Source organism: Patella vulgata, chromosome 2 (assembly GCF_932274485.2).
Source record: "Patella vulgata chromosome 2, xgPatVulg1.2, whole genome shotgun sequence".
Lineage (NCBI taxonomy): Eukaryota > Metazoa > Mollusca > Gastropoda > Patellidae > Patella > Patella vulgata.
The window spans coordinates 34,424,511-34,436,066 of NC_065880.2; the positions used below are offsets into that span (position 1 = coordinate 34,424,511).

Sequence of the window (11,556 nt, forward strand, 5' to 3'; positions counted from 1 at the left end):
TGTCTAGATTAAAATGCTTATGAGATTTTGATTTATTGGTCTATTTATTATATTGATTTCCGTGTATGATTTTGAACTATGTATCTTCTGATAAATTGTCTAAAAATTTACGATCATAATACAATTCTAGCGAGAGAAGATGTTGTTACCCAATAAAGCACTTATATGAATAAAAATTGAAAAAGTATTGGGTTCTTTGTGGGTCGAGTGGTGATGCAATTTCTTTTTTTCTTCTATCAAGCTTAAAGTTTCAACAAGAATTTAGCAATAATCTTTTTAGCTACTTTTTGTGTTCCCATAGGCCTATTGTTGTCGCCCATTACTGCCCGTCCGTCCATGATATTTGCTTTTGAACGTGAGTCTATTATACATCTTTCATAAGATATAAAAACTTGTTATTAAGCATCACATTCTTGAGATCTTGAATTAAAGAATTTTAAAAATACATGTTTTGGCTGAATAATTAGCCTTGATTTAGCAAAATAAGTTTTGAACTTAATGTAGACTATAGTCTATATTTCCCGTCCGGTATTAATAAAATTTCGAATCCATGATTTCTCAGATATAACGTTCGAATAGAAACATAAATTTATTTTGCTCTCTTTTATTTTCTGTATGTTTTATTATTTGAAAGTGTTCCATAATCATATACAAAGATACAATAATTATTTGAACCTTTGGGCTGAACTTTGACATAACCTTTAGGTGAAAGGTTTGTGTAGACATCCGGCACGTCATAAAGTTGTGTATACTCTAATGATGACACTCGATCATTTTCAATACCATAGTCCAGTTCAAAATAGTAACCATATAATTCACAGTGTTCCCTCTTGCCGTCTCGTGTGGGATAATCAACCTAAAAATTTAAAACAAAATATGAGAAGATGTTGCAGTTTAGATGTACAGTAGGGCCTAAGCCAAATCGCCCAAATTCTGAGCGGAGAGCCTTCTGCATCAATGTGCACAAGACACACTGCCGAGATAACCCTAACACACAGTCTAATTAAAATTACACCACACCTTCTTTTCTTAGCTTTTATTCCTTAAGAAATTTGTGCTCAGACACCCGAACTTTCACGTAGCCAATAAACAGGTATATTTAGCCAGGGTAAAAATAATTTCAACAAATCACAAAATTTGACATAAATTGATAAGGAATTAGTTAGATCATCATGTAATATGGGCCAAGTAATGATGTAACGATGAGTGTTCAAACCCCATCATTGATGTGTTGCTCAACGGCATCGCTACATTTCGTTTTAAAGTAATAAAGAACACATTGCATGACTGACTATGGTGTCGTGGGCAACGATGATAAGATTGTGTATAAAGCTGAAAAATTAATTGAAATCTTTTACCTCAAAGGTTTGCATCAAACCAGCTAAATTATATCCAATAATAACAACAGATTGATTATTTGCTGAGTGGAAGGAACAGTTGGATACTATTGGTTGCTCAATATTTTGACGTATCGTAGCAGCAAGACTTTCGGTGTAATTATTTGACACACATGTGTAGTCCGAGTCCCAAGCAAAAGAAATGATCTTTTGTGTGAAAGCACCAGCAACAGTTAAAGCTCTATCAATACGAGTCTTACTGGTTCTGTCCAATAATTCAGCCATTCCAGAACCCTGTATATCAACTGGTAAGCACGGGTCATCTCGGAGATATTCAAAAGCTTCTACGTTTAACCAGAACTCAAACCGGTTGCCTGATTTTACCATATTATCCCGTACTTCAGAAAACGCCCGGAAGACCTTAAAAAGAGAAAAAAGATTGACTTATTTTAAAACGTTGCAAATAAGTGAAACCTGGACTCCATAAGCATCTAACGGAATAATTAGAATATTTGTACTGTTTTGTCTCAAAAAATAATTTGATAAATAATTTTATATATTTCATACTAATTTATTTTGGTATGAAAATTATCAAGAAATTATATCCCCCACTTCTTGGTTACTGCTAGTGAAGGCTTCTCTGTATGTTAATTTGATAAATAATTTTATATATTTCATACTAATTTATTTTGGTATGAAAATTATCAAGAAATTATATCCCCTACTTCTTGGTTACTGCTAGTGAAGGCTTCTCTGTATGTTACGCCTTTCTTTATGGTGGGGTTTATATAATGAATCACTTTATCCAAGACCGGATCTACATCCTCAACCCTTAAATCTCGTTCTGTATCCCAATAATAACATCCTTTCCCAGCTCCTCGACCTTCTTGTACAGCTATCACGTCTATAACACCTACTTGAGCCACAAGTTCAAAACCAGCAACGTGTTGTTCTTTTGTGAGATTTACCAGAGCCATATTTAGATTAACATATGGGGAAATAACAAATAATTTGTCGAAATTATGAACTATCACTCCAAGTCTCTTATAAAGATCTAAAAACATGGAATCTGATGTCACCTGACCCAGGCAACATTCGTCAGTTGAGTAATAACCAACTACTGTATTATAAGCTGGTAACAATCGAGGTTTGGTCGATAGAGGCGAAACGAGTTGGCTGTAACGCTGCTTCTGCTCCATGAGCATCCTGTACACCCATGTATAGTAAGCTTCTGCTAATTCGGTTGCAAAACCAACACCAGCCTGAGATGGAAAGGCTGGCAAACCAAAATAAACACTCATATTCCTTTTAGCAGCACTGGCAACTAATAACTCGTGTGGGTCTGTTCCAGCAAACGACGTAAACATAACAGCAACTGGGGAATTTGCAGGAATCTTACATGGTTCACTGAAAAATAAGATTACCAACTGGGGCATTAGCTCATTCGTCAAATCTGTACAGCTGATAAAGCGCAATAGATAAATGATTATTTTGAGTTCATATTATTTTTATTTAATCATTTCTTTTCCAACTTACCCGTCATCAAGTTTTACCAAAGGTAGAATTATTCGATAGTATATCCTAGAACTTTCAATTTTCCGGTCATATTCCGGACACATTAGTAAAGCATCACTGAAATTTTCTTCATAGCTGAAGGTAAGAAAGGTGGTCACATTGAGTCCCATTGCCGACAGTTCTTCTTCAGCCTCATCATAACATTTCTTGCCAAGCACACCAGTACTACTCTTGTAGCTCCCACACCAAACAAAACTGGGATCTCTTTGAAGATCTTCTTTACTTCGGATTACCACTTGCGGGGCTCGCAGCCATACAGTATCGCCACCCTGGGCTTGAAACTCGCCAAGAGCCCCATCCCATTCCTTTGATGTAAATCTGTCTTTGAACCAGGAGGCTGTAATAGGATATTTTGCATCACCAACTACTTCTGTGATAAACAAAACACAGAACAGTAATGTAAGTACCCAAGCCATGGGGCGTTAAAAGCTCTCGAATCAGCTGAATATTAGCTTATCGATATATGTGTTCCAATTGTACTAGTAAATGATATCAGTTACAATACTTCATACTCGAATGTGATATCGTTTCAATGATAAACCCTTACCACATGATGCTATTGAAGTAAAGATAATAAAGCGCGCACTATTTGAATTATTTATTTGAAATTGGTGTTTCGGTTGCCAATGGGTTAATGTACCTGACTGGGACTGAGTTGTAGCAATATTAAAAGGGACCAAAAATTATTCCTAGAAATTTTCTTTTACCATAAAAAAAATATACCATTAATTATTTTGTATAAGTTTGATCCAAATAAATATATTTTTCTGCCACACTTACATTCAAATTATGTTTGTGAGTGTGACCAGAAAATGACCCATTTTCACTGTTTATGCAAGGGTCATCGGCGACATTTTCAGTCATTGGCCGCATGCAACTTAGTCCGGCCCTGCTGAAGCTCCACATGTTATGTACATTACATTATTTGTTCGACAGGCTATAGATTTTATTTTTCTATTGGGAATAATATATCACCACTTCTTGTAGTGGGAGTAGGTCTAGTAATTACTTCTCATTCTTATAACAATTGCTTCCCATGATCCCATTCTTAAAGTTCGTATAAGATTCCTTGGCTGTTGGAATTCGAAATTTTGTGTTCATGCACTGTAAATGAAACCGTTCAAGGGGAAAATACCCTACGATTGAAACGTTGAACCACGGTATTCACTTTAGATTAATGTCTTATTTATGTTTATGAGTCATTCCCGCATGTTGCAATGTCGACACGACCCAATGGACGGTAATTATTCAATAACAACATATTGATCGATAATCTCGGGTAGCTCAGATTATCCTGTGACCCCTGGGCCTTTGTTAATTTGTTCACCTGGTCAATAACACGTAGAACACCCAACATTATATTAATAATGTAAAAGTGCTACTCACACTAAACAGTGTCTATTTACCTTACCTGAGTTGACCTACTATACTGTTTACCTGTACGACTCGCTTAAACTCCCCGATAAGGAAGAGGTATCGCGCTCATAATATTGTGTGACATGTAAAAGGCCGGGATAAACACGTTATTTCACGGACAATATGATATAACGGTATAAACAGGGATAGCCTATCCGCCATTAAGGATTTCTGGATTTCTGGATATGATTATTTTGATGTCAGTGGATAAAGTCAGGCTTGGGTCGTCAATTTGAAGGATATTACGAAATAATAAACACGACTCCATTGTGAAGCTTCATGTAGGATCTGACAAAGATGGCCCTGCGATTACTTGACAGACCGTTAGGTTACAAGGTCGGCTTCGGATTATTGATATTGTCAATTCTTTTAGTCTTAATTGGATATTCAATACCTAGATGGCATAATTACACACATAATTATAATGACGGTTATAATAATGATAAAGAAAAGGAGAGTACCACGTATATATCTGGGTTATGGGGACGGTGTAAAAGTGACTACACTAATTGTGAATATTGGGTAGACGTAAGTGGTAAGTTGAATACGGTGATTTATTTTATGATCAGTAGTGGAATACCGCATTTTATCAGTGAAATAAAAGTGTTATTCCACTGGCTCCAAGCGGACAAAGTAGTCCATGTTGTTTTTACCTAAAATGATTGTAAAATCATAAAATAAATAAAACATTTGTCGTTTTGTCGTGAATAACATATTTTATTTCATCTCTAAGCAAGAAAAAGTTTATATTTTCACTCATGCTACGCATTCGTGAAAATATAAGTTTTCTTGCTTCTCGATGAAATAAAACATGTTATTCACTCTAAAACGACAAATATCCTCTATGTACACCTTACATGTATATGGATTACATTTATTATTCACCCGGTAAACTAGATCAATGTGTTATCGTGAATTTTAACGGTATATGTGAAAGCGCATCGGGATGGCGTTCGGTATTTTAAGTTTAACGGAAAGTCCCAGTAATCATAATCCGGAGCCCTTTGACATGTTTTAGATTCTACCTGGATAGATAATATGTGTTATTGGTAACTACCAAATAAATGTTATAATAAATTTCTGAGGTGTGCTCCGGTATAATTACATACCAAAAAAAACCTAAGTCAAATGTATTTTCAAGAAACACAAATATTATTCTCCTGAGGTTTTTCAAATTATAGTAAAGTTTCATAAAGATATTTTGATCGGATAATGAGATTTGCTCTGAAATGAAAATTGTATACCATACACCAAGTCAAAACACAAACACATAAAATTATTAAATCTAAGTATAATAGGTTGATTTGTGTACAGAGTTTTGTCTTAGGCAGGTTACCGGTTATGGAGTAATATGCCCGGAGCGAAAACTGTATACGAAAAACTGATTCAAACATGTTTCCATGGAAACACAAAAAATATCAAATCCAAGATAAGCAAAATGCACAACTACTATATAGTGTGTTTGTGAAAGGTTTCATAAACATATCTTGAGCGGTTTATGAGATAATGCTCCGAAACAAAACCGGGACGAGTAGATCCCATTAACATATCCCTCCCGATAGCTTCGTTCTGCTCGGGGACATGACAATTCAAGGTGAAAACGATGAGTCAGAGTGTGACAACATGTATTACATTATATTCTATATAATAAATTTGACATGTTTATACACTTATAGGGGTGGGGGGGGTGGGGGGGCTGAATGGTTAGCGTGCGCGCGCTGTATCATAAAGTCTGTCATTGAGTCGACTGGCGTGGTTTCGAATCCCCGGTTGTACGTGGTAAGGAGTAGGGTCGCCTGTCCAACCTCGTGGGTTTTCTCCGGGTCCTCCGGTTTCCTCCCACTGCTAAAGACCCCTACGCGCAAGCGAATTATGTAAATAAAATTAAACCATATGTTAGTCCCGAAATGACCTAGTTTGTGTCGAGTGGGCGTTAAACCCCATTTCTCGCTCTCTCCCTCTTTATACACTTATATTCATAGTATAAATTAAAACAAATCAAATAACACAAGCATAGATCGTGTACTAGTAAATACCAACACTTTCTAGAACACCATTTATACCACTGTTGGTGATAATCATTAGCTATTGTAAACCAGTTTTCGTTGCCTATATATTATGATATAACAAAACAATGTTAATTGATTTTTCATCCAATTTAAGTGTGGTATCCCACATAATTGGTTTAAGAAGTTTATTGATAGAGACTTTTTACTAGATGTTTTTATCTTGTATAATGTTTAATATTTCACTCATGTCCTGGTAGTCAATATCATACCCTTATAAATAACTTGAGCTTTATCGCCTGTCATCTGTCTGACGTTAATGTGTTTTTCGAAAGCAGACAGAACGTGTATTGTTCACCTATATCAAATATATAATATCAAATTATTTGCTGGGTTTGTTTTGTCTTATTACTGTATCTGGGTTCTTTTTCAGGTTTTCTTTACGGTGTTCGAGTGATGAATTCTTTTGGTATTATTTTCATCGGTATTTCTGTAGGTCTAGCCTTTTGGTTGAATTTTTCTGGTCGAGCTAACCGCCATGAAATAGATAATATCTCGGTTGAAATAGTTGCTGGTATTGGTGGTAAGTTAACCATCCTGTTATAGACCACCTGATTCCACTCTTCATTGCAAAAATATTTTACATAATAATAGTTTTCCTGTTCTGTGAGTATAGTCACGGTGCCAAATTAAAGTCACAAAAGGTTAAACATTTCATTAATGGTCAAAATGAGTCTTTGACATCAATTCAGTGTCTATTTGAATGTTAGTCTTAAAAGAGACTCTCCATTTTACAAACCCCTTTGATATAAACCGTTTTTCGCACCTTACTGAAAACAGCTTCAAATGGCTGTTTCGTGAAAATAACTGGCTGGGCGTATGGGAGATGTAGGAGATTATTGTGTTTGAAAATAAAACTTGAAAGTCAACTTTAAATGTATGGTTGTTTTCTGACATCTGAAGGCAAGGGGAAAACGTCATTGCAAGACAACATATTCACTTAAGACCCAGCATAAATTATATATTTTGAACAAATCGGAATAACCAGAACCCTAGGAAAAATTCATATTCAGATTTTCTAAGTGAGTATTTTCGAGGGTGCCGTGTTGGCGTTTTGGCCATCAAAGCGACCCGGGCCTAGTATAAATCAAGTGATAAATACTTCCTGTTTAGAAGACACGTATTGTGCATTTGATTAGCTGACTAAAATCGACAAACGAAAGAATAAAATAATGCACTACGCAAACTCGGGACATGAGACCAAAACAGACCGATACAAAAAAAAACCCCAAAAAAACAAACATTGCGAACATGATAATAATTATTCTAAAAGTTTATTACATCTTTCAGGTATATTTGGTATAATTTGCATTATAGTGTATGCTGTCAATGTCAAGAATGAAAGTTCTACCAATCATATAGATGCTGCTTTCGCTGTGAGTTGCGTGGGTTATCTTATTACGTTAACGGCCGCAGGACTTATTGCGATATCGCATGGGAAAAAAGATAACCCCAAAACAACGAATCCATGGCCTTACGGTCTAGGTTCTGGTCTCGTCGATGCCGGGAGTAGAGAAACACAGATTGATCAATTTCCTGTCGACAATCCGGCCTTTGTAGATCCTACCCAGATTCGGTTCACTAGGACAACTCGACCGCCCAGTTCGTCCGACAATTTGGCTTTTGTAGCACCGCCCTATTCACTTCAACCAAACAGCAATCCTCCAGGACCGTATTATCCGGCTCAACCAGTACCACCGGAAAGAAAAAAACACAATGTACACGATGCAGCTAATACGTCGTATGGGCAGATGTCTGAAGACGAAGCCCAGCCACCTTCTTACGATTCTATCATGTCACTCGACTCTAGCGCCTCTGATGTCAGAAATGTTCATATGGATCCAAATCCACAGCAAAGATCGTATGCCCGTTTCCCTCGTATGGTTACAAATAATGAAGTAGAACTCTAACAACCACGTGCTTTTATTAGAAAATTGTATATTTTATGGTTCAAAAAGAAATTGTATATTTTACGATATGAAATGAAAATTGTTTTTTTTTATGATGTATGAAAAGTGCTACTAAAGCTGAAGCAATATATTTAAATAGCCGTTACAACGCACAGCTTTGTCATAATAAAAATATTAATTATTCCTTAGATCCAATTTTTTTTCGAAAATGTTCACTTTGAGAATTTCATAAACCAAACTGTAGATATCTTGAACATCTGAAAAAAAAAATCCAAATTTAGGTTCTATTGGGAAAATCCTTATAATAATTAAAACATTCTGCATATCTAAATTTTATACTCTGTATCAGTTAAAACTGCGTCTGATACTGAAATCAAACGGATTAACAGTTTATTTTGTACCTTTCTATAGAACAGACACGATATACCAAAGAGAACACTCATAAATCAAGATATAAATAAAGGGGGGTAACTGTGACCGACTTAAAAGAAATAATAATTCGCATCTTCAATTTGATCTATAAATTATGCATTAGCACTAGATTACGGATTCCCATTTAACTACTTACATTAAATTATCTATATTTATAACCTACGTTTTATTCAAAATCAAGTTAAAAGGATGTTCGTCGTGTATTTTTTGTTATTCTGATATATACATGTAAAAGTTGTATTTCGTTTAAGATTTTTAACATAATATTCTCTTTATAAAGCGAAAACATTAGTCAAACAATGATACATTATCCGAGCTTTTTAAAATGTCATAAGAGATAAAAATTGAATAACGCTCGTAAAATAAAAGAATATCAAACAAATGAGATTATACAACATAGTATTTCACATTTCTAGCATTCCACATCTCTATTCTTTTAAAGATCTTTATTATGTAAGATTTCGATAAAGAGCTGGGCTATATTAGTTAAACATTAGATAATGAAAACGGAATAATTTCAGTCAAATTACTTCATTCTGAGCGTAGTAGTGTAGTCTCGAATGTCGTTGCTACAATAATAAACAAAGTCTCGGTTATTCATTTTTAATTAATTTATCAACTGACAATTGTGTTTAAATTCGTTGAAAATCACAACCATCCGATGTTCTAGAGGATAGATTTTGGGTTTGGCATGTGAATAAATGTCTAATTAATGATTTATATAACATTTGAGGCCAAACGATAGATCTGGAAAAGGCAGATTTAGATCTTACGCAATGTATCTTTGACAAAATAAATATAAGGTTATTTAGCTAGAAGTAGAAATGAAAATGAAATGGTTAACATATTACTTATTATACCAAAGAATCCTATTTCTTTTTTTATGTATAAACTGTTTTTCTTTATAGATTGAACATATTTTTAATAAATTTATGCATTAAGAACATGCATATTTTATGGCAATTTAAGATTTAAGTTAGGTGATAATAATTATCATCTTCGCACCATTAGGATTTTATGATTTATTTGATTGGAATATCAGGAGAAGACAATATAGTTTAAGATGATCAAGCCGTTTACTGTTGATGAAATCGCCCTCGTTAACAATATTTCACAATTGTTTTGTTTAGTTTGTATGAGAAAACAATCTGGTTTTTTTTTAATTATTATATGGCGAATAATAGTTGGACAATTAAACCAAAATTATTTTACTTTTTAGTGAATTGTAGCCATGTTGTCGTCCATATATATTTTTTTATTTTAACCCGAATTGTTAATTAAGGATCAAGCTTGACTGTCGTCTTCTTGACTAGAACTTTTTAAAAACTTGAATCCGTTAGTGGTAAACATTATCTCTTTGTTGAACATTAGATCATTGATGTGCGTCGATCAGATCTTTGAAATAGGTTGCCGTTCAACAAACAGGCTCCCGAGCAGTTTTTAAATTCTTCTGGAGTATTTTTGTATTTTTTTTTTTTATTTCTTTTTTTTAAATTCCATATTTTATATTTCACTGGATTGAAAGTAGAAAATCCAAACCATAAAGACGACGTAAAAATGATGAATTCCTACACGAATTGCCTTTCAATCTTCAAAAATGGGAGATAACTCTTACAAGCTTAAATGTACATTTTATGATAACGCACGGCTGTACACAGAAGATTATTATTTTCTATAATCTGAATGACGAAGTAAGCCATGCTTTGTATATAGATATTGTTTATGTCATATTATGTTCTTGCCATAACAAACTTTTCAGTCTTTTTTAAGAAAGTGTCTGGTTAGATCTGGGGCTTTTATATTAAATAATTTCTTTCATATTATATTTGTAATTTTAAATCGTTTTTTATCGCGACATAAGTACATGTTATTACGATATTTTGTATTTTAATGAATTCTTAGAATGAGTTTATTATTGACGAAATGTTAAGTTAAATAAACGTTATTTTTATCAACCAATCTCTTAAAAGTTCATGAAAATGTTTTTTTTCAAATGTTAATCCAGAGCGTTATTCAATGAATGTATCTGTGATAGATCTGCATATTAAGGGTGGGGTCTGTCGTGTGGTCTAGCGCTTTAGGTCATAAGGTCTGTCATTGTGTGGCGTAGTTTCGATCCAAAACTTTTACGAGACAAATAGTAGGGTCCCCTGTATAACGTCATGGGTTTTCTCTGGGTCCGACTGTTAAAGACCCTACGTACAAGCGAATTATTGAAATAAAATTGAATCGTATATAATATTAGTCCTGAAAAAAGAACAAAGGAACTAGTTTTACTTTGAGTATTGGGTGCATGTCAAGGAGTTCGCTCCTGATATCACAAAACTTTTGCACGCCACCATTGCATATTTAACCGAGTTTACCTTATAATATCAATATAATAATGATGTGAAAGTAACGTGTCCGTCTTCATTAGCCCAGTATAGGAGCAGAACAGTAGGACGTTAAACCCCATTTCATTTCATTTCATTTCTATTAAACTTGCGCCTGTAATGTTATCTAAATTATTAATTAGACATTAATTAACCTATCCAAACAGTAATCAAATCTAGATGGCATCGCTAGCCTGCGATCTTTAGTGGATTATGAGCCGATTTACTGCATAACTTTCCTTCACGATTTAACGATTAAATGGATAATCGAGACTATGCTTTTTATCGTACTGACTTTAGTAGTGATGATCGAGGTTAGGCGGAAATTTCAATCGCTTAGTTCTCGGTTCATAGTGGATCAATTTGAATGAAATTTTCAGCAAATTGCCTTTACATTATCTAGATTTTAAATATTATAGTGAGAACTGCCAACTCGTTATCGAATCCC

At 34.3% G+C, this 11,556-nt stretch overlaps 2 protein-coding genes across 2 annotated transcripts; one reads left to right on the forward strand and one right to left on the reverse strand.

The window, feature by feature from the left end:
- Positions 1-603: 603 nt before the first annotated feature.
- Positions 604-4,357, reverse strand: LOC126810221 (uncharacterized). Its single transcript, XM_050535191.1, has 3 exons — positions 4,324-4,357; positions 1,359-1,757; positions 604-856 (listed from the first exon to the last, which is right to left on the reverse strand). Exons 2-3 carry the CDS (start codon positions 1,722-1,724, stop codon positions 605-607), a joined length of 618 nt encoding a protein of 205 aa, XP_050391148.1. The 5' UTR covers positions 1,725-1,757; positions 4,324-4,357; the 3' UTR covers position 604.
- A 21-nt stretch (positions 4,358-4,378) lies between these two features.
- Positions 4,379-10,691, forward strand: LOC126810220 (uncharacterized). The gene is made up of 3 exons (XM_050535190.2): positions 4,379-4,863; positions 6,768-6,917; positions 7,685-10,691. The coding sequence occupies exons 1-3, from the start codon at positions 4,626-4,628 to the stop codon at positions 8,302-8,304; spliced, it is 1,008 nt and encodes a 335-aa protein (XP_050391147.1). The 5' UTR covers positions 4,379-4,625; the 3' UTR covers positions 8,305-10,691.
- The last annotated feature ends 865 nt before the right edge of the window (positions 10,692-11,556 follow it).

What these genes read in the sequence shown, in the direction of transcription:
- LOC126810220 (XM_050535190.2), top strand. Translation starts at nt 4,626, where the DNA reads ATGGCCCTGCGATTACTTGACAGACCGTTAGGTTACAAGGTCGGCTTC. An exon ending in ATATTGGGTAGACGTAAGTG is followed by an intron (nt 4,864 to 6,767) that starts GTAAGTTGAATA and finishes GTTCTTTTTCAG; the next exon opens with GTTTTCTTTACGGTGTTCGA. An exon ending in AATAGTTGCTGGTATTGGTG is followed by an intron (nt 6,918 to 7,684) that starts GTAAGTTAACCA and finishes TACATCTTTCAG; the next exon opens with GTATATTTGGTATAATTTGC.
- LOC126810221 (XM_050535191.1), bottom strand. Translation starts at nt 1,724, where the DNA reads ATGGTAAAATCAGGCAACCGGTTTGAGTTCTGGTTAAACGTAGAAGCT. An exon ending in GTTTGATGCAAACCTTTGAG is followed by an intron (nt 857 to 1,358) that starts GTAAAAGATTTC and finishes TTAAATTTTTAG; the next exon opens with GTTGATTATCCCACACGAGA.